This window comes from Aotus nancymaae, unplaced genomic scaffold (genome assembly GCF_030222135.1).
Source record: "Aotus nancymaae isolate 86718 unplaced genomic scaffold, 86718_ANA_hifiasm-v0.15.2.pri h1tg000021l, whole genome shotgun sequence".
Taxonomy (NCBI): Eukaryota; Metazoa; Chordata; class Mammalia; order Primates; family Aotidae; genus Aotus; species Aotus nancymaae.
In genome coordinates, this window is record NW_026988433.1 from 27,830,174 (window position 1) to 27,853,097 (window position 22,924).

At 43.7% G+C, this 22,924-nt stretch overlaps 1 protein-coding gene across 3 annotated transcripts in view; it reads left to right on the forward strand.

Annotated features, from left to right (window-relative positions):
* APPL2 (adaptor protein, phosphotyrosine interacting with PH domain and leucine zipper 2) overlaps window positions 1-22,924 on the forward strand; it is a 64,384-nt gene that overhangs the window by 9,447 nt on the left and 32,013 nt on the right. For all 3 annotated transcript variants that reach the window (XM_021675544.2, XM_021675545.2, XM_021675546.2), the window contains exons 3-8: window positions 11,459-11,518; window positions 12,034-12,105; window positions 17,269-17,356; window positions 20,206-20,247; window positions 20,375-20,433; window positions 21,496-21,642. In XM_021675544.2, the coding sequence (XP_021531219.1) occupies window positions 11,459-11,518; window positions 12,034-12,105; window positions 17,269-17,356; window positions 20,206-20,247; window positions 20,375-20,433; window positions 21,496-21,642 (468 nt within the window). The remainder of the gene's footprint in view (window positions 1-11,458; window positions 11,519-12,033; window positions 12,106-17,268; window positions 17,357-20,205; window positions 20,248-20,374; window positions 20,434-21,495; window positions 21,643-22,924) is intronic.

Consider the following 22,924-nt stretch of genomic DNA (forward strand, 5'->3'; position numbering starts at 1 on the left):
ATAGATTGGGGATCCCCAATTTTAAAATCCAAAATCCAAAATTCTCCAAAATCTGTAACTTTTTGAGTGCTGAGATGACACACAGAGGAAATGCTCATTGGAGCATTTTGGAGTTTTGGATTCAGGATGCTTGACTGATACAGCAAATATTTTAGAATCTGAAAAAAATCCTAAATCTTTCTGGTCCCAAGCATTGCAGATGGAGGATACTTAACCTATACTACATTCAGTGATATATAGCTCTTACTAATCATATATAGTCATTTCTTATAATAGCTCCACTACTCATATCACTGCTCATTGCTTTATTAGTCATCTCCCATTATATGGGAATAAGACTCAGTCCTTGCCATTGGGTAGCTTACAGTGGGTTGGGAGGCAGACAAAGCAATCACCAGAGAGGGGCTCGGAGAGGAGGGCCACCTAACCTAGTGGGGTTGTGCTGGGCACCCAAAAGAAAGGTGATTGTGAGGGGCGAGATTTATTGAATACTTAACAGTATCCAGGAAGTTTCAGGGGCTTTTATGTTGATTGTTTTATTTCAGTTCCCCTAACAACTCTGAGGTGGGTATTGGTATTATTATTATGCCCATTGTACTGGTCGGGAGACTTAAGGATTCTGAGGGTGAGTAACTTGTCCAGGTGCACCCATTTAATTCATGGCAGAGCCAATCAGCTGGAGCCAAGCTCAGACTCTTCACTCCTAAGCATGGGGGAGGTGGCAGTAGAAATGGAAAGAAGCAGCTGTACTTAGAGGTATTTAGGAGGTGGATTAGTGATTGATGGGGTGTGAAGGGGTCAGGTGGTAAAGAATGAATCAAGAATGATGTTCAGGTATTCAGCTGGAACAGCAGGGTGGATAGGTGGGAGAACACAGGAAGAGGAGCAGGGTGTATGTGAGTGGAGTGTGTGTGCATGCCTGTGAGTGCCTATCTGTTATGGGGATGCCCAACTGTAATTCTCTGTGGAAACACTGATTTGGAGGAGGCCGTAGGACATCGTAGTGGGTAAAGAGATCTTGTTGAAAGTTCAGATCCAGAGTATAGGGCTGGAGATATAGATAGGCAAACTACACAGTAACGTATAAGTGTAACTTATTAATTAGAACTAGCTTTGGGCCAGCCTGTAATCCCAGCACTTGAGAGGCCAAGACAGGAGGACTGTTTGAGGCCAGGAGTTTGAGACCAGCCTAGTTAGTATAGTGAGGCCCTGTCTCTACAAAAAAATTTTGTAAATACTAAAAAAGAACTAGTTTCTTTTTTTTTTTTTTTTTAAATTTTCAGAGATAGGGTCTACTCTGTCACCCAGGATGGAGTACAGTGGCATGATCATAGCTCACTGTAGCCCCCGACTCCTGGACTCAAGTAATGCTCCTGCCTCAGCCTCCTAAGTAGGAATACAGGTGCATACCACCACACCAAGCTAATTTTTTTCTTTTTAATTTTTGATAGAGATAGGGTCTCACTATGTTGCCCAGGCTTGTCTCAAACTCCTGGCCTCAAGTGATCTGCCTTAGCATTCTGAGTAGCTAGAACTAGTCTTAATGACCAAAAGAATTATGTGCTCATTTGTGATTTTATGTGTTTCGTTAAGACATTCAGAATTTAGAGACATGAGAACTAGGTCAGTTTTTTGTTTGAAGTCGTTTATTGATATTGTATGTTTTTTATTTTTCCCTAAATATTCTAAATTTAAGAAAACAGGAACGTTCTTACTGGGCTTATACCTGAAATTGCTTGCTATTCAGCAATTTGTATTTCGTCACTAAATGATTTGTCTCTTTTTTAAGGCTTAAAAACCCCAAGACGTAAGAGACTGTGTCTCTGCCACAGCGAGGTGTCTCTGTTCCGCCTTTGTGTCTGTCAGAATCATTTACTTGGGGATTTCCAAACACTGTCTCATGCATTTTTTTCTTTTGAGGCAGAAAATGACATTTTGCCAAAATTAAGTGGGTCTCTCATTCCTAGAGGCTGTAACCCAGCTTTTAATTCGCAGCACATGATCATCACGTGGGTTCTCCTACTGGCCAGAAACCCTTCCTCCTGCCTCAGCATTTCCTGCAGCAGAGGCTGGTGAAAATGTCCAGTTAGTGCTGCCAGATTCAAAGACAGTCAAGCAGTGATCGGCTGTGTTCAGATTGGCTGGGTCAGGGACACTTGGTTTTTCAGGTTTATTTGAAAGCTTAGGTGTTTTGTTTTTAATTGAAGAAAGAAATCTTTTCTGGTTCCCTTTTTGATCTGTTTTCTTATATGCATTTTAAAATGGTAGTACTTCTCTGTTTCCATTCAAGTTTTTTCCTCCTAAAGTTATGTTTTCTCAGTTTCATTGCACACTATTCCATAAATATTTTACACCTAGGCATGTTGAATTTGATTGATAAAGTTTTATAATTTCCTTTTTATAAACAGACTCTTAGCAAAATAGAGGTTTTCATTATCATATTTTCGCAACCAGACTTACGCTGCTGATAAATGATAAGTATTCATAAAAGATATTTTAATCAGACTACATGGTAAATTTCTGGATGCTGATATTGCAGTTGCCCTTCAGAGACCTTAGTTTTAGAAAGAGGAAGAAAAAGAAAAACCAGAGGAAAACTTCTATGAGCAGTTTTGCTGATTGTGGCTAGTTTGGGGAAATTTTAAATTTTATTTGGCTTAACCTCTAGAATGAACTATAGGCTCTAAGCTGTTTTCAGCATCTTACAGTCGTCCCTGGAGTCACATCTGGTCTCTTAGTTGTCAGATGTGCCTTTGCACATACTGGAAACTGAATAGTCCACTGTGGGTCCTTTGAAAGAAGCAGTATACATTTCCAATGCATTAACAGAAGAGCCCGGTTACTTAGAACACTCTGTTTTTCAAACTATTGGCTAAATAAGTTAAAAACTTCTGTTATGTCTAAATAGGTGCATATACATACATACTCAGTTAATTCTGCTCAAATTTTGAATTCAATACATTTGATATTTATTTTCATTCTGTATTTCAGCCATAATATTTTTTCTTTCCTAAAGGGGTTTAAAATTTTCTGATCTTTTAAAATGGATTTGTTAGGGGCTTACAGGAAATGTATTTAGGTCATCTTGCTTCTCCTCTCAGCTGTTGTACCGAGAACATGGGGGCGGGGGTAATAATGTTCCTGCCGGCAGGACAGGAAGGCTGGCCCCTGCAGTATTCATGAAACCTGGCAACCCTTGTAACCTGGCATTCTCTTTCACCAGATGACGAACCTTTGTAGTTGCTGCCTTCAGTCTGTGTGGGACTTTTTTGTTTTGTTTTAGCTTTTTTTTTTTTAAGTAAATTTTGGATAGTATTTTTTTGAAGTGAGAACCATGATTAAGACTCTCAATTTCCTTCAGCAAAACAGGTTTAATTTAATACAGTTACATGTCTGCAGTCATTGTTAACCAAAGATTTTGGAATCTGGAACTACTGACCCGGAAAACTGATCCTAAAACTCCTGATCCTAAAATCCTGAATTGGAGGTGGGAATAGTATTTTCTCAAATTGGAATAAAGACAGTAGGAGGGAATAGGAGAAAAGTATGCAGAATTTGTTATAAAGAAGAAATACTTTTCTTTAAAATGATGATATAGATAGCAAGCTAAACAAGTTAATGTACCAATTAGGAAACCAGGTGAGAGTACTGAGCGTCCGGGAGTGTGAGCTTGTCATGGGGGAGGGAGTCGGGGTCAGAGCTGCGTGTTTTAATGGTGAAAACAGTGGCCTTTATTTATTATACACATAAAAATGCCACACATTAGGCTGAACGTTCAGCTTTCACAAGAGGCAAGGTATTTGTATAGTATGTATTTACAGATGAGGAAGCCAAGACTCAAAGAGGTTAAGTAGCTTGTTTAAGGTTGCACAGCTGATGAATGGCAGAACCAGAATTTTAAACTCAGATTCAACTGCAAAGCCTGCACTCTCCCTTAACTATGTTTGCTTGCTCTTAGGACACGCTAGCCCCCATCAATGGCAGCAGAGGCCAAAGAAGTGTGAGCTTTTAGAGGCTCCTCTTGTCATTATAGAAGAACCACCCCTATATATCAGCCCACAGCTTTGTAATATGTTAGAGTCAGGACTCAGTTCCTTTTTGTATCCCAGAGTAACTTTCTTGGTTTCATGAGTTTTCTAATCTGTGTGTTTTAGCAGCCCTGAAAACCAGTCCATTGAGACTTACCTGACAGGGACTCAGTGGAGATGCAGGCGTAGCTTCAGGTTGGAGGGAACAGAGGGCTTGAGTGGCTCTTGGAAACGACTTCATGGAGCTAGGCCCTGTTTTTGGTCTGCACGTGGGGTCTGCACTTTTCCACATGCTGGCTTTCAGACGGCATGAAAGACTATTCTGGGCTAGGCTCATTCACTCAGGTACAGTAGTTACGTGTGCGACCTTGGACTTCACAAATCTGAGTTCCAGCCTTGGCTCAGCCGCTTGCTGTGTAACCTTGGCAGGTCAAGCCATCAGTTGATTGCCTGAGTTTCCTTATCAGCTAAACAGAAGCCATAGGAATACCCACCTCAGAGGGTTCTTATGAGTTAATTGTGTTTATACCTGTAAAATGCTAAGGTCAGTCCCTGATGACGGAGTGCTCTTGATATTAACAGAAGTGTCTTCTGTGTTACAATAATAATAGTTACGATGGCACTGTGCACCGGCACTGTTATTTGGGTCAGATAGATGTTTAATCCTCTCCTCCTTTCTTGAAGGAACAGCTGTATTTGCCGTCTTTGCCTCCTCGCCAGACATTTGATATTTGTTCTTCAAGCCACCTCAGTCTGGTCTTGGCCTCCGCCTTGCATGGGGCGCTGCTTAGTGCCTGGTTCACAGCCTCACCACTCTGCCCATGGGCAGCATCTGATTTTGTTAACGACAACCCCCTTGAGGCTGTCTCCCATGGTTCCTCTGACAAGCTCTCTTTTGGTCCGCTCCTGGTCTCTGCCCCTTGTTCTTGGTGGTTCTCTCCTGGTACCCTTTTGCTACGTATCCCTGAAGCCTTGGTGTCCTCCAGGATTCCTTTGGAATCCTTCTCTGGTGAGTCTCTGTTCTCTCCCTGGGCGAGATCACTTTAGCAACTGCCTGGCCATTTCTGAATCCTTTTCTAGCCCTTGCCACTTTCTGAACTCCGGGTCTTTATTCCAAACAACATTTGCCTATTGTTATGTGCAGTTAGCTTTAGCTCTTCCCTGGGCTATTGCAGTTCCTGTCTTCAGGAAGATGTCTTCCCCCTTTCATTCTTCCTCCACATCGCAGCTGGATTACTCACTTTAAACCTTCCCATCACCTCATCTTCACATGCCTTCATGGCTCTCTGTAACCACAAGGAAAAGGCCTAGAGGCCTCAGCAAGGCACACTGAGTCCTTCGTGAACTGCGTCTCAGCCTGCTCCTCTTGTCTTGTTGCTGGCTGTTGTAGGACATGCCAGACCCTTTGCACACTTTCCACTCTGCTATGCCACTCCTGCTGCCTGTTTCCTTATCAAACCCTTGCCCTGGCAGATGTCCTTCCTGGCCTCTGAGACTGACCGCAAGCCTGACAAAGTTCCTCTGACACCTTCTCTTCCCTCCTTCTCTCCTGGCCAAAGTGCCCTTGCCCTTCATCAGTGTGCCCAGATGCCTTGTGCACTTGCTGGTCAGAGTGCTTAAGATGTAGTGATGGGGTTTCCTTCTCCCTTTGTGGACTCTGAGCTCCCAGAGAGCAGATTGTCTTTGTTGCCAGTGCCCTACGCATGTCTGGCCCCATTCAGTGTTGGGTGGGTAGCAGTCTGGCCCTGTAGGTGTTGCATGAAGGACTGAATTTGGGACAGCTCCACCTAAAAGCAAGGACCTCTTAACTGCGTACTTTTTTGTCATTCCCAAATCCAATATCCCTTCCTCAGTTTCTTGGCTGCAGGCACCGTTCTCCATCTGGCCTTCCACATGGGCAGCACAGTTCTCTGCCTCCCCCGCCTTCCTCACTCACCGCACCCTGCTGTTTCTGCCTCGGGAACACCTCCGTGCCCTGCTCTGCACAGTCTGCCTCAGGCTCAGAACCTTGTTTATATAAACTTCTCCAAGTGGCCTCCTGGTCAGTCCCCCTCACCTGTCTTCTGTCTCCCTTCAGGGTTTCCTTCCCACCACCGCCACTCCTGGTTTTCTTCCACCCATGCCTGAGGTTGTCATGCTCCCATCGAGTTCCTGGGTGCTTCCCCATTGCCCCTGGAATAAAGTCCAGGTCCAGCAGGCATCCCCCCATGGCTGCCGTGCCATGCTTGAGACACTCCAGCCACATTCTTCGCACACCCCTGACTCCTCCCTGAGTGCATCCTGCCTCGAGAGCCTCCTGAACTAGTGCAGCCTGACTGCCAGCTTTGTCGTAAACTCTGAGTGCTGAATGTGACTTTCAACCTCTTGGCTCTAGGCCACATCTCCAGCCAAATAGTTGGTGTAGATCGATGTGGATTTCCTCTGCCCCACTCCCCAGCCTCTCCATTCATATTCACCATGGATGCTGCTGTGCACAGAGGCCCTTGGGTGGTCTCAGGTGACACTTGCAGTTAGTTTGCTCTCTGTGCCACAGAAAGATAAACATTCCTTTGCCAGAAGCCCAGTTTTCCTTTCGGGCTTGCTAGCCACTTGACTTTCTGCCTTGGTGACAACCCTGAAAGGTTCTGTTGAACGTGGGTGATGCTGTCTGTAAACCGTCCTCAGGGCATCCTTCCAGGGCTTCTCATGAAGCAGTGCATAGTGTTGATGGCAGCCAGAGTGCCCTCAGTGCCCTAAACAATGCTGGAGCTCCATTGAGAATTCCCATTTTAGGCCACCTCTTTTGCTCTTTTACCGCTGAAAAAGTATGGGGCTTAGGTTCATATCTGTGGACCCTACAAGTCCTGCCCACCTGAGTATTGAGTAGGTACAATTTTGGACTTTAGATTGGAATAGCATAATATTCAGAACATGGGCTTTCAATTTTGAGTCCAGCAGACCTCCGTTGAGTTGTTACCTGCCAGTCACTAGTCACGTGGCTTTACAAAGTTATTTATCCTTTCTGAAGCTTAGTCTCCTCATTTACGAAATGGAGATAATAATAGTATCTACTTGATGAGTACACTGTGAGGATTAAATGTGATAATATACAAAAAACATTTAACAGCAACATCAGGTACTTAGAACAGACTCAGCCAGTGTTAGCAGCTGTCTTTATTGATGTTATTACTAATATTTACTCTTCACTCGGGCTCCAGTTTTGCAAGTCCTGTTGCAGAGATATTTGTGCAGGCCTACCTCACGGGGCACAGGGTGTGGATTAATTAGCTGATGTTGGTAAAGCATTTCATACAACCTTTGTGTACAGTAGATTAAGTATGAGTAAGATTAAAGTTGATCTTGTTTAAAAGTCTTTGCACACAATGTGCTCTGTTCAGGCCAGGTGACAGGCCGTGTTTTAAGTATGTTACTTCCCAAATGTAGTTGGCCTTGCAGCCTGAAATACTACACATAGGAAAACATGCAGCCTTGCCTCTTCTCTTCTCTCTCCTCTCTTCTCTCTTCTCTTTTCGGAGTTTTGCTCTTGTTGCCCAGGCTGGTGCAATCTCGGGCTCACGGCAACCTCCACTTTCCGATTTCAAGCAATTCTCCTGCCTAAGCCTCCCGAGTAGCTGGAATTACAGGCGCCCACCATCACGCCCAGCTAATTTTTGTATTTTTAGTAGAGACAGGGTTTTACCATGTTGACCAGGCTAGTCTTGAACTCCTGACCTTGTGATCTGCCCACCTTGGCCTCCCAAAGTGGTAGGATTACAGACGTGAGCCACAGCACCTGGCCAATACAGAACGTTTTCAAATGGTATTTCTAGGAGAGACCAGGAAAGTCCGGTTGTTTGAAGTCGTTTTGGAAGGCAGCTGTTGTGTGTTGCACGCTGTGCCCCTTCTTCCCTGAGCTGAGGTGGAGCTGTATGGCTGTGTGGGTGGCACATGAGTATCCTTCCCTTGAGCTTTGGGTACAGCGTAATGCTGGCAGTTCCCCACAGGTCTCTCCATTACATTCAAAGCCCTTGCCAGTAGCTTTAAGGAAGAATTCGAATGGCCTGTGGCTCTGGCTTGTTTGGAAGGCCTGGAGGGTGGGTGTACGTGTTGACCAGTCTCTGAAGGAGGCATATATGGGGAAGTAACATGTTAGAGCTGACTAAAAGAAAAGGATGAATTAGAAGAGTAGAAGCTCCTGGGATCTGAAATAGTGTAGCTTACGAGAGCCTCGTGAGGAGGGTGTGGCAAAAGAACGGGTCTTCTGAGACGTCTGATGACAAAGCGGGATCAGCAATCCATGGCTCTTGGGCCCGCATCTTATTTTTGTAAATAAAGTTGTATCAGAATGAAGCCACATTTACTTGTTTACATGTTATTTCTGGTTTCTTCTGTGCTACAAAGCAGAGTTGAATAGTTGTGGCAAAGACCATATGGCCCACAAGCCAAAAATATTTACTCTCTGGCTCCTTACAGAAACAGTTTGCCCACCCTAGTGTAAAGCAGAGGCCTTCTCATCTCCTGCCTTGTAGTAGAACTTGGGATCTTAGTAGCGTGTAGGAGTGTGGATTTTAGAATCGGGCAGCTCCAGGTTCACATCCTAGCCGTGCCATTCAGCAGCTGTGTAGCCTTGCACAGGTGGCTTAAACTCCCAGTGCTTCAGCTTCTTCATCTATAAAATTGAGTTATTAATTAGAACCCGATTTACAGGGACATCAGATTAATTGAGGTAGCGCACAAAATGCATATAGCATAGGGTCCAGCATGAATTAAGCACTCTGTAAATGTTAGCTGCTGTTACTGTAATGATTCTGTGGGTCTCCAAATCATGTTCCACATGGTGCTGCCCTCAGGCGGATGCCAAGGTAACTTCAATGAATCCATCTGCTGCTAACTTGGAGAGGAGGAGCAAGAGATTTTTGGTTAGAGCTGAGTATCAGCCCAGTGAGTGCGGTAAGACCTTTGTTCCCGTGCACTGCTAAAGATGGTTGACAGGTCGTAGTCCCTGGCCAGTTGCTTCGTGTTTTATTTCATTTGTGATATTTCCTTATATGGTTAGGAAGGATTTTTCCCCTCACACCATGATTTCAGGTATTGTTTTAAACTTGGAATTTAGATGAATCTTCTAACCTTGTTCATTCATTCATTCATTCATCAAACGTTTGTTGAGTGCTTGCTGTGTGCTAAGAACTGTTGGACGTTCCTGTCTAAATGAAGGACATAGTGCTTGTGGATTTGTCTACTTGCTGCCTTCTTGACTATGTGGCTAGAAGACACATTTCTGGTTGGTTTGAAAGCGGTCAAATACCAGTAGGATGCCAAAGCCAGGCACTTTGGTTCTATTTGTCTGACTTTCTTCTGAGGAGAAAGCCACATTTCCTGGTCTATTAATGCCTGTTTCTTAGGGCAGAGCAGGAAGTCAGGGTTGGCCAGTTGTCTGCAAAGAGGTCCAAAAAAATTTGAATCTGCTGTATTCTGCCAAATAGGACTGGGAAAAATAAAATAAGCTCCTGCAGAGCTCAGGACTTAACCTTAAAGGAACAGCAACCCCAGGAGAATTAGCCAGTGGAGGCCAAGGCCAAGAAGATAGGCCAGTGTCCTCCCATCATCTGTGCCACGGTGGCTCTGCTCCTTAGGAATAAACCCTGACTCTTTTTTTTTTCTTTTTTATTGTATTTTAGGTTTTGGGGTACATGTGAAGAACATGCAAGATTGTTGCATAGGTACACACATGGCAGTGTGATTTGCTGCCTTCCTCCCCATCACCTATATCTGGCATTTCTCCCCATGCTTTCTCTCCCCAACTCACCACCCCCGCCTGTCCCTCCCCTGTTTCCCCCCGACAGACCCCAGTGTGTGATGCTCCCCTCCCTGTGTCCATGTGTTCTCATTGTTCAACACCTGCCTATGAGTGAAAACATGTGGTGTTTGATTTTCTGTTCTTGTGACAGTTTGCTGAGAATGATGGTTTCCAGGTTCATCCATGTCCCTACAAAGGACACGAACTCATCGTTTTTGGTGGCTGCTTAGTATTCCGCGGTGTATATGTGCCACATTTTCCCTGTCCAGTCTATCATCGATGGGCATTTGGGTTGGTTCCAGGTCTTTGAAACCCTTGACTCTTAAGCTTTAACTGAGCTTTAGAAATGTAAGGCAAAGTTTCTGGGCTGGCCACATCAGTGGTAGGAGCATAGTGATAGAAAACTGCTGTGTAGCCAGGGATTAGAGGAATAAATAAGAAGAGAAGAAAATGAGCAGTACTGGCTGGTGAAAATGGCACAAAACGGGCCTCCCAGAGCATCACAGCTCTTGAAGAGCAGGGCTTCCTCGGGTTTTCTGGGACATTTGGGTTTAGCTGTGCTTCTGTTACCATCCATCATTGCCAGCGAGTGTTCTAAGCCTGGTGGAATCTGACCTTGTCATACGCTACTTCAGTCCCCGCCGCCGTGCTTCCGGTATGTCTGAGCCTGGGCCCTGGAGACCTACACACCTTCCCACTGCCTCATTGCTAGCTTGGTCTTGCCTCCAAGCACACAGCCCCTGCTCCAGCCACTCTCCACTTCAGAGCTGTTCATATAGGCAGTGTACTTCTTCCCCTTTTTGGCCCCTCCTGGAAAGATGGTCTCCATGGCTGACTCCTAGTCTTTCTTCAGGAGCCTGCTTAAAACATCTGTTCCCTAGAGACTGTCTGTCAAAGTCTCCCAACACATCCAGTATTTTTCTTTTGCAGTTCTCATCATACTTGTAACTATTTTTTTGATGCCTGCTTCCCCAAAAAGCCCCATGAGGACAGGGACTGTGCCCTTGTTGAATGTCTGGCACGTTATAATTGCTCACTGTATTTATTTATGGACTGAATGACCAGAAGGAGCAGTCATTTGTAAAGGGTTAAAAAATAAACTAGCAAGTTTTAACCTGTGATTTGTTTTGGTCTTGTTTTCCAAATGTCTGAACAAAACATTTTATTATTTGACAGGTGTACACATATTCTTTTTTCTTTTTTTTTTTTTTTTTTTTTTTTTAGCTACATCTGCTGGAAAGGGATTTTTTTTCTTTTATAATTTTTTTTTAGAGACATGGTCTCACTCTGTCACCCAGGCTAGAATGCAGTGGCACAGTGATGGCTCACTGCAGCCTCAACCTCCTGGGCTCAAGGGATCCTCCTGCCTTAGCTTCCTAAGTAGCTGGGGCTACAAGTGCATGCCATCCTGCTTGGATAATTAAATTTTTTTTTTTTTTTTGCAGAGATGGAGTGTTGCTATGTTGCCCAGTGTGGTTTCAAACTCCTGGTCTCAAGTGATCTTCCTGCCTCAATCTCCCAAAGTACTAGGAATTTAGGCGTGCACCACTGGGCCCAGCCAATATTACTTTTTAAGGGATTCGCTGAGATGGAATTTTTCAGTGACTGTGTATGCATTGACTACTCTTACTTGCTTTTTCTCTTTTCTCCACAGAATGAGATGTGCCTGGCCACCCAACAGCTTTCTAAGCAACTGCTGGGATATGAAAAACAGGTAACTTGAAGTTTATGTGGCCTATGATGCCATGTTCAGGACTTTCTTAAGTGGAATTCTTTTAAAGAATTATCCAAAGGCATCCTTTAGAGACTTAAATTATTTTTTTTTCTTCATATTTTTGTCTTTTCTTTTCCCTCCCACTGATATATTGAAACCAGTGATTATCCCTCCGTCATTATGAGGTATTCTAATTAGTCTATAGAAGTAATTAACTGCCATTGAGGGTTCTGAGTCTCCAAGTGAATCACTATTAGCAATTCCAGGAAATAAACACTCAAATAAAAGTATCATTATGTTTGACAGAAAGGAATAGCCAGGGAGGGTCAGATGAGTGCACCCCATGGGCACAACAAAAGGGATAGCTCTGACTCCCTCTTCAGGTAACTTCTGACAGAATGGGCTCTTGGAGAAGAAAGGACACAGGTGTAGAGGGTCATGTTTTGCAGGTGATGCTTCATGCTGAATTCCCTGGCATTCACTTAACACCTGGTTCTTTTATTCTTTGCTCTTAGAACTTTGCCCTTGGCAAGGGTGATGAAGAAGTAATTTCAACACTCCACTATTTTTCCAAAGTGGTGGATGAGGTAAGATAGCAACATAGAAAATCTGTATTTGAGTCTTTCTTGAACTTTCTTTTGTTGTTATTTTGGCCCACTTTCCATTTTTAAATATCCACTTAAATATCTGAGAAGGTATCTCAACTTGTTGATCTTCCAAGGTTCCTTTCATAGGAGAGGTTGTATATTATGTTGTTTCTGGTTTAAGGGGAAAAGCTTCAATATATATGAAGAATAGACCAAAAAAAAAAAGATTTCTAAGAATTCAGTTTCCAAAGGAGAGTATATTAGTTTCTCGGGATTGCCATAATAAATTCCCATGAATAGGTAGCTTCAAGCAACAGAACTTTATCCCCCGCCAGTCAGTTTTCTGGAGGCTGGAAGGCTGAAGTCAGGGTGCTGGCAGGGCCACCCTCCCTCCATTGGCTCCAGGGAGAATCCTTTTGCATCTTTCGGTGGCTCCAGGTGTTCCTTGGCTGTGGCAGCATCACTCCAGCCTGGCCTTACATCCCCACTACCCTCCCAAGTTTTTCCTCTCCCGTGTCTTCTCTTCTTCTTCTTTTTTTTTTTTTAAAGACAGAGTTTCGCTCTGTCGCCAGGCGCCGGGCTGGAGTGCAGTGGCGTAATCTCGGCTCACTGCAACCTCCGCCTCCTGGGTTCAAGCAATTCTTCTGCCTCAGCCTCCCGGGTAGCTGGGACTACAGGCATGCACCACCACACCCAGCAATTTTTTTGTATTTTTAGTAGAGACGGGGTTTCACCATGTTGGCCAGGATGGTCTCGATCTCTTGACCTCGTAATCCACCCACCTCGCCTCCCAAAGTGCTGGGATTACAGGCTTGAGCCACTGCGCCCAGCCTGCAAAGACTCTTTTTTTCAAATATTGCCATGTTCTGGGTGGATATATCTTTTAGGGGAGGGGCACAGCTCAACCCACTACAAAGGGTTTGTTTTTTTTGTTATTTTTTTATTTTTTAATTTTTTTTAATTTTAATTTTAATTTTTTTTAAAGCCTACAGCACCCGGTATTCCCAGGTGGTCTCCCATCCAAGTACTAACCAGGCCCAACCCTGCTTAGCTTCCGAGATTTTGTTTTTTTTTTAAATTTTGTAGAGATGGTGTCTTGCTTTGTTGCCCAGGCTGGCCTCAGGGGATCCTCCCACCTAATCCTCCCAAAGTGCTGGGGTTACAGACATGAGCCACCGCCTACAAAGGGTTTAATACAACTGTTCTTATAGCTATATTGTATAGTACATTTGGAATATTCATAAGAAACAAAACAAAAACAACCAGGTGTTATAGAAAAATAAATTCTAATTGTAAAAAACATAAGAGCTCAGATGCTACTAGTGTTGGACAGAACTCTGCAAAATTAGGTAGATATAAGTAGTTGCATCTTTTAAGGAGTTTCTAATACTCAGAAAACCATAAAGAATAAACATAAAGGAATGTGCAGACGCCGTTTAACTCACCAGTTACTGATCTGCAGTGGATCCTGTCTTCGGTTTACAAAATGAGAAACTAACATTCATATAAAACTATACTGACTGCATTTTCATTTATTCAGCAAACCAGTTCAAGACATTATTTATTCAACAAACATTTATTGATGACCTCCTATTTAGCAAATGCTTTTCTAGGCACTGGGGATATAAAACGGATATAAAAGTGAACACGTCATATAGTTCTTACTGAGCTTTGTCCTCTACCCTACTAAAGAGTGAAAAAAAGACAAACTCTGTCTTTCTGTACTTTCAACACTCAGCATACTTCTGGTCACCAAAAAGCGTGGGTTTTCCCTACATCAAGCAATTCTGTGACACTAGCTGGCCGTCCTACAGTTTAACTTAATTCCGACGTATGTATCTGGAGATAGCCTCAGATCTCACCAGTTAAGGGCATGATCTCACCAGCCTGCCCCCTCCCCCACACTTCAGATGCCAGTTGCAAGTCTAGGCTTCTGGTACTTCTGACAAACCAGCTAAAATTGAGGGTTCCCACAACATCCCCCTGGGCTTTGATCATTTGCTAGAATGGCTCACAAATCAGGGAAACACTTAAATTTACCAGTTTATTATAAAGGATATTACAGAGGACACAGATGAACAGCCAGATGAAGCGATGTATAGGGCAAGGTACAGGGGAGGTGGCATGGAGCTTCCGTGCCCTCTGTGGGCACGTCACCCTCCTGGGCACTGCCAGGTGTTTAGTGACCTGGAAGCCGTCCAAACCCTGCAATTCAGGTATTTTTGTTGGCAGCTTCATCACACAGATGTGGTCAACCTCCAGCTCTCTCCCCTTCCTGGAAGATGGGGGTGGGGCTGAAAGCTCCAAGCTGGTAACCATGGCTTGGTGTTTCTGGTGACCAGCCCCTATCCAGGAGGCCACCAGGAGTTGCCTCATCAGAACAAAAGACACTCCCATCACCCAGGAAATTCCAAAGGATTAGGAGCTCTGTGTCAGAAACTGGGGTCAGAGACCAAATACTATAACAAAACATGCTCCTAGCACCCCTATTGCTCAGGAAATCACAAGGGTTTTAGGAGCTCTATGCCAAGAACTGGGGGCAAAGACCAAATATATATTTTTTATTATCTCATGATATCACATGCACTGCTGTGGCTCTCTCTCAGATGTGTTGAAATGGATAGAAGATGTAATTATAGAGGAGCAAAAGTTGATTTTTTGGAAGGTAAGGGGAAGAATTTTTTCTTAACAGTGGAAAGATAACCCAGGGCGAGAAGCAATAGACTGCACCCTGAGTCACGTGTTTCCTTGAGAAGAGAGTTGCTAAGTGGTTAGTTGTCGAAACCCCTAGAAGCAAGATTTCCAGTTTAAAATATTTACTCACAACCATCTTGTCATGGGCAGGAATGATGATTGTTTTAGTGGGGAGTGAATAGTTCCCAAAGGACGGAAGTGTGGTTTTTATAGGTAGTATTATGGCACCCTGGAAGGTTAGTTCTGTAAGGAGTTTTCAGACAAACCTATTGATGTAAAGACCCAGAGAGTGAAAGCAGTTAGCCCAGGCGGGGCCTAGATCTGCGAAAAGGAGAGTAGCTTTTGAGGCTGTTTTCTCTACCTGGGCCTAAATCAGGTTGAAAAAATTTTAAGACAAGTTATTTGACTCAGAAATTAAAGGAAAGTTCAACCAAAAGTAGAGACGTATGTGGCTCATATTTAATAGAATGCATTGGAATGAGATCTTCCATGTTGTAAGTTACGCAGAGATTTCCATGCATGGTGACTTCCCTAAAAGCCGAGTTTCGGGACCACTTCCTTTGAGTGCACCTGAGACAGGAGATCATCATAATTACAGAGTTCACTGACTGAATACCGAGCACGTATGCCAGGCACTCTGCTCTGAGTGCCTCCTGTTCATGTCACTTCCTTGTCCTCACATGTCTTAGCCATGCAAGGAAGATGCTATTGGCCCCATTTTCTATATGGCGATGCTAAAGTTGGGAGAGGTGGCCCATGCTCCTTCCATTCTCCTCTGCGAGGGTGCTGTGGTCAGCAGTGATTATCCTGTACAGCTCACAGCTCAAAAGCCCCACATTAAAAACTGATGACATAACCCCCTTAATCCTTGAGGAGAAAATGAGTAGCTGGGAAATTTGCCGTTTGTGAAATGCATAACCATTGGAAAGCCACTTAATCTTTCTGAGTTTTGGTTTCTCCATCTTATATGGCAGCAGAAAGTCTCACTTAGTTGAGCTGTTACATTGATTGAATTAAATAATGTCTATCAAAGCGTCAAGCACAGAGCCTGTTAACTGTTAATGAAAAACAGTACCTTTCTTATTGAAGTTATTCTGGAAAATAGTCAACACATTCTGTCCTGAAGGCATTTACTGGCATGGCTGTCTTCCTGTGTTACCCTTAGAATACAGCTGCCATGCTTCGACTCGGCTGAATGATAGGGAAAGCGTTAGCAGCTTGCTCCGTGTTCTCTTGCCTGGCAAATGGTTGACCTTAGGCAGGTCTTTCAGTGTTTAAGAGTGGCCTCTGAAGCCACAGCCCCAAAGGACCAGATCTGTTGGGAGATGCGTGTGCATAAGGTTGATGCATATGTGTGACTGCTGGCACTGCTAAAGGAGACTTTGCCACATGTTGAATCCAAAAATAATTGCTGGTGATTTCCCCTTAGTCACCCAGCAGGAATCCCAGAGTATCTGGAAGTGTGCAGTCTAGTGGGAGAATCCCTTCCACTGTATTCATTGCCAACGTCTAGATTCTCAAACATGTGAGCATCAAGGACAAATTCTGTATCCCAGGCTATGTAGTGGAAAGTAAACAAATCTTAGAGCCCAACAGCCCAGATTAAAAGTCCAGCCATGCTGTTTATTTGCCCTCTGGATTTGGAGAACTATTTGCCTGTCTGTGAAGTGGTGATGATAAATAATACCTAACTCACAGGAGGGGTGAGAACTACATAGTATAGAATATATAAAGCTGGCACACAAAAATACTCAAAGATGCCCTGATGGGACAATTTTTGTTTCTCCTAGATAATTTACAAAGATAGGATTTCTGAGTCCTTGAGGTAGAAGGGGAGAAAGAGTCAAGAGCTGTTAAAATCATCTGGTGAGGAGCATCGCATTCAAATACAGTCATCTTATTCTCAGAAAGGCTCTTTTCTAGACTAGAGGTCTGAAATCTAGCAGAGTTGTTTCGGTAGGGAGTATTCTTCTCCAGAGTCATTCCCAGGCCATAGCTGGCTGTGGTTTTCAGGCAAGTAGGTTCCCAGCAGGCCTGTTTTTCAGGTGTGGCTTCAGCCTCCCTGGAGAGAGAGAGCAGAGCAGCCTGGCGAGGTCCTGAGCCATGACCAGCACTGACAGCTGGCTGTGTTCTCTGGAGGCACATCCAAGTATTCCGATTCTCCAGTGGGGTGGGGCTGAGTGGGAACACAGAAGAAGCAGAGTCTGCCCAGTGAACAGGGTAACTGTGGGCCTAGCACTCTGTTAGCAAACTTCACTGGTGCCCTGGTCAGTCAGAAGCTTGCATTTCATTTTTCATGCTTCTAGGCCAGTATCATTTAGTGCTTTATGAAGGGTACTATTTGCTAAGGAAGTCATACTGAGCTGTGTAACCACACAGAAGTGTTCAGTGTGATTCCTTGGTGAAATGAGACTAAGTCGATAATCATAATGTATTTAATTTTCTTGAATAGCATTCTCTTTCTTTCAGCTTAACGTTCTCCATACAGAGCTGGCTAAACAGTTGGCAGACACAATGGTTCTACCTATTATACAATTCCGAGAAAAGGATCTCACAGGTAAAGTAACTGAGTTCAATGCCAGTTACCTTCAAAATACTGTGTACTGCACTTAATAATAATTCTTACTGCATTCCTTTCTTTAAATGTGTGGATTGCTGGGAAATGCCTTCTTTTTTTTTTTTTTGAACCGTTCAATTCAGCGAAATTTTACTGACTTCCCTCTATGTTGCCAGCTCACCTAAAGGAGATCACAGGTCAGTGAGAACACAGGTGTGGAAACAGATCATTGTGATGTCGTGTGATGAGGACAGCAGGACAGAGTTGCACATGGAGTAGAAACAGCACATAGAAAGGCAAAAGGCGTGGTCAACTTTTTTGGGGATAAGGTGCGAGGGAAGGCTTCCTGGAGAAGGTGATCTCTTAGCTAAGTTTTGAAAAATGATGTTAAGGCCGTGTTCTAGGTTAGGGGACATTTGTAAAGTCATGCTGTTCTTGAGGGAACAGTGAATACTTTGGAATGGAAAGTTGTGGGGGTTGGCGAGGGGAAGATGGGATGGGAACCCTGCTTTCTCTGTGCTAGACTCTGGGGATGCAGCTGTGAATGGACAGATGGGGACTGCTCTCCTGGAACTCTCAGTTAGTGAGTAAGGGAATCTGTGAGTCATGCAAGAACTTAGTTGTCCTTTTGAATTAATTTTGGCTCTTCAACTAAAATAAAGCAGGACCATTTTATATTTCTTAGAAATCAAGGTAGTCACAAAATACACAGAAAAAAAAAACGAATTAATCTTGAAAAACTTTCAAGATGTTAGAAAAGAGACTACAGATTTTCTAGTCCTGTTTTCTCTTCATTGAAAATATTTATTACTTAGAGTTTAAGAATTGCATTTTCTAGAACACTGATAAAAACAATTGCTGGCCCCCAAGAAGCATAAGCCTGAATGCTAAAAGATCTGCTCAGTGTGTTACTTCCTCTTTAAAAATATATCACCTTAAACTGTTTTTGTGGGAGGAGGGAAGAGTTTGCAGTAAATCTAAAGATAAGTCTTAAAGGTAGAGATTTTCTCCCCTTGCTTTGAAATCCCCTGTGATCGTGTCACCTGAGGCTAAGGGACAATGTTAGAACAGGCATAAACTCTACCCAAGGTCAGTTTGGCAGCACTAAAGCTTAATACCTAAAAAATTACAAGTAATACATCCATTTGCTTGCATAAAGGGAACCGTCGATTAAACAAAGCAGGAATTTTAGTGCTTTTTAGTGTTGCTCACCTATCATGGCGTGGGAAGCTGAAACATGCTTGATGCAGTCGTCATCTGCTGATTGATTATTCAGTCCTCATCGAAGGCCTTAGCGGGTGCATTTTTTGAAAAGTTTTCTCTAAATAAAATCATTAGAAGTGAGTGTGATGTCATTTTATTTTATTTTATTTATTTATTTATTTTTCTTTAAGTAGTTCACTGCTAGGGATGTCATTTTAAAAACAGACTTCAAGTCCGTTGGAAAGAAAATAATCATCTCCTAAGGCCTGTGTTGTCAGATTTATGCCTTTCAGGTTTGTCGATGGGAGGCAGAACTAGAATATTTAGAGTGCCCAATGGCATTAATGACAGTGGCCTCTGATAATCCAGAGTGACCCCAAACATGGATGAGTAGTATCTGCCCAGGATGGTGAGTTTTTGAGTGGAATAAAACTGCTCATTAGTAGTAAGAAGGAATCTTCTTAGTATCTTTGAAAAAAGTTAAATATCCTTTTCTGATGCCACCAGGACATCCTTTGAAGTATTTGGCCCCAGGTCATACCTCAGAAACAAATATATCAGACATAACATCAGAAGCAAATCAGAATCTGACCTCCCTTCTGCCTAGACAGTGGTGTTTTATCTTACATTTCTTGGCGTTTATTTACTCACCAACACAAGTACATAATCTGAATGAAGAGAACACAAGAGCTATTAAGGAAGCTACTTAAAATTGATCAGTAAAGAAACTTAAAACTTGACTCCAACAAGAAGTAAAAGATAGGAGAGAAAGAAAGGAAAATGCAAGCAGGGAAGGGCAGAAAGCAGCCTGATCTCAAAAGAGGATGAATAATGCAAAGAGAATTTAAAAGCCAGAGGCAAACGGAAAACCAGTATAACCAGCATAGATGTGAATGGCTTTGCTTTGTTACAAAATGAAAATGGGATTGTTTTAGAATTGTAGAAAGTGTTACTTTCTTGTCGGTATCAATCGTTGTGTTTTTAAGTTTCTAACCTTGGACAGTCATTGCTCTCAGTGCTCTTTTTGGATTTTTGGTCTTGGACTTTGTTCAGCCATCTTTGTGCATGGTGTCGTAGCACTCATTTGGAGTAGTGGTTATTGGTGCTGGCTTGTTGCAAGTACAGTATGCTAGATTGTGTCACACTTTTTATTAATACGCACACCCCATATTCCTTTGGCCAGGGGTGACTCCAGTAACTCAGATATTAAAATGTCAACATAGGAAGCTTCTAGGTTCTGGGTGTAGTCCTGACCTCATTCTGAAGAAAGATTATTAAGACACTCTATTTGGGGGCTGAGGCATCAGAACTTAAGTTGTTACTCTAGGTCTCCATGAAAAGTACCTGTCCACCATGGTGTCCAGCCCACCTCCCTCGCATGCCCTCTCCCACACAGACCCTGAGCACTATGTGGTGAGGTAGGGCTGCTTGGGCTATCAGGGTCACTGGGTGTGGGGCATGGTTGAAGCCGTAAGTTCCAATGAGACCAGGTCCAGCCTCTGGGCCAGGCCTGTGAGAGCAAGGACTGAGAGTGCAGAGCCTTCCTTTCCACACATATACTCTTATTTTCTGGGGAAAGTGCAGAGCTCTCGGTTGGCATGTTTTATTTTTCATTGCTCTAAGACAGTCCCTTTTCTCCTTTTCAGAAGTAAGCACTTTAAAGGATCTGTTTGGACTTGCTAGCAATGGTAGGCATCTGCTCCGTTCCTGGTGTGTGCTGTGTGGACTTACTGTGGCGGGGAGGAGACCCTGAATGAATGTTCTTGCCTTTCAACCCTGACCCTTCTGGGTGCTCAGATGTCTGTTTATTTTTAGAGCATGACCTCTCAATGGCAAAGTATAGCAGGCTGCCTAAGAAAAAGGAGAATGAGAAGGTAAGAATACATTACGTGTTGGTTTTCTCTTCATTTACATAAAGGCCTTCCATGTCTTCCTCTTGTGAATTGATGGCATAAAGGGGTGTCATAATTTTTTTTTTTTTTTTACTGTACGTGGACTTTTAAAATTATTCATTTTAAATCTCATAAGTAGACCTCCACTTCTTTATTCTGTCTTTTCAAACTGATTTATTAAACACCAGCTTAGAGCCATTGTAAGATTGTGGTCACACAGGGGTTTTAACTTCAGCCTGCTGCCATGCCTGACTCATTTATCACCCAGATCACTTGAACTCCTTATCCCTGGTGTTGACTCTGATTCTTTAACCCGTGCTTTTTAGGACTTTTGCTACTATAGATAATATGAACTATTTTCATGCATATAACTTTTTACTTTTTTTTTTTTTGAGACAGAGTCTCACTCTGTCACCCAGGCTGGAGTGCAGTGGCACGGTCTCTGCTCACTGCAACCTCTGCCTCCCGGGTTCAAGTGATTCTCCTGCCTCACCCTCCCAAGTAGCTGGGATTACAGACACCTGCCACCACACCAGCCTAATTCTTTGTATTTTTAGTAGAGAGGGGGTTTCACCATGTTGGTCAGGCTGGTTTCGAACTCCTAACTTCATGATCTGCCCACCTCGGCCTCCCAAAGTGCTGAGATTATAGGCGTGAGCCATTGCACCCGGCCACAACTTTTTACTTCTGTTACATGATTTCCTTGGGCTAAATTATTTCCTTGGCATACAGTCTTATGAGTGAACTAGAATGCCTGTGGCCTTCTTCAGTGCATGCTTCCATATTGTTTTCCTAAAGGACCGCAGGACTTTGCACTGTTACCAGGAGAGTACCGGCTTCACTGCACCCTCACGAGCACTGAGATGCTGTTACTTACATATTTTTAATTTGGGTTCTTTAAAGTTGAAGTGCAGCCTTATCTGTGTTTTATTATATTTGTCACAAAAATGGTTATAATGCATAAACACGTTTTGAATTGCACGCTTTTACAGAATAGTCGTGTACAGCAGACAACTTGAAGTTTTCCTTTCACCTTTTAACCAGGTGAAGACCGAAGTTGGAAAAGAGGTGGCCGCGGCCCGGCGGAAGCAGCACCTCTCCTCCCTTCAGTACTACTGTGCCCTCAATGCGCTGCAGTACAGAAAGCGGATGGCCATGATGGAGCCCATGATAGGCTTTGCCCACGGACAGGTAGGGGAGTCCCTTCCCTGCGGGCTGAAACCTAAGCCAGCTGTGGCTTTCTGCTGAGAGAGCACTCAGAAGAAACTGAAGTTTCATCATAGAAAGAATTGCAAATGCCCAACCTCCCTGGCAACTTTGTGGGATTCAGCACTTGGAGAGCATCCAGTTGAGCTGGGTCATCATCAGCTGGACATGCACTGGCCTCAAGTCAGACCATACGTTCAGGAAATGATGGCCTGGGGGTCAAGCCTCTCTTGGGGAGGAGCCTGTGTGGCCCCTTTTTCTAATCCAAATGAAAGTCAGGCTGGGTGCAGTTTTTCTAGAAGCAACTACTGCAGGGTTGGGATAGCTCGCCTGCCACCTAGGATTCCCTGCACTCCTTGCTGCTCTGTAGTAAGGCCCACCCTCTGCTGGCTTCTCAGGTGGACCTCTCCTAGGTGATCTCCAGCACCTTGGCATCTAGGTATGGGGAAACGTTGCCAGTGCTTTATGAGGTCTTCTGTATTTACTGGGTCTCTGTCTTCCAGTTTAATGATTAATATTTGTCTTAAGAGAAGCTCTACTTTAAGGATGAGGACTTGACTATGGTGGCACCATTGAGGTGGGGAAACAAGTGACCGTGAGCGTGAAAGTGACTGTGAGTGTGAGGCTGATAGCACCACCCCCTCACTTCTACCCTATCCTGCTTTGCCCCATTTTTGTTGACTCCAAAGCCACCCTTTGGCCTGTGAGGAAGGCACCCAGGAATCTTCTCTCAGTGGACAATCTAGGAACAGAAAGGGATGTGAGGAAGCAAAATGTTGATAAGAAAAAGTCACCAACTTAAAAATACCCAATATATGAACATCTAATACTTCTATAATACATTTTTAAGGCACATATAGTAAAAAAACAAAACATATCTCACATCAATGTCATTCGACAAAAAGGGGAATGAGAGAGGAGCTCTAACCCATTTCCTTTTTAGAGAAAAAAGTGCAGCTCACTGCCAGCACAGTACTCTCAGGGCAAACAGGAAATGGGTTGGGAAAATATCTGAGCTCAGTTCTTTCTTCTTAATCTAGTTGTTAGGTTGTTGAATGGTGAGTTCACTAAAGTCAGCCTGTGCCTTTGGAAGTATATTTAAAAACAGCAATAGAGTCTTTCTGTGTCATCAAAGTGAAGTAGCACTGGCCAGCTATGGGCATCAGTCTTCAGCAGACCTTGGGAGCCGTCCAGGTGCTAGTGATGGGCCCTTGTACACACAGGTGTGCAATCACTCACTGTTGCCATCCCCTCTCCTGCAGGCATA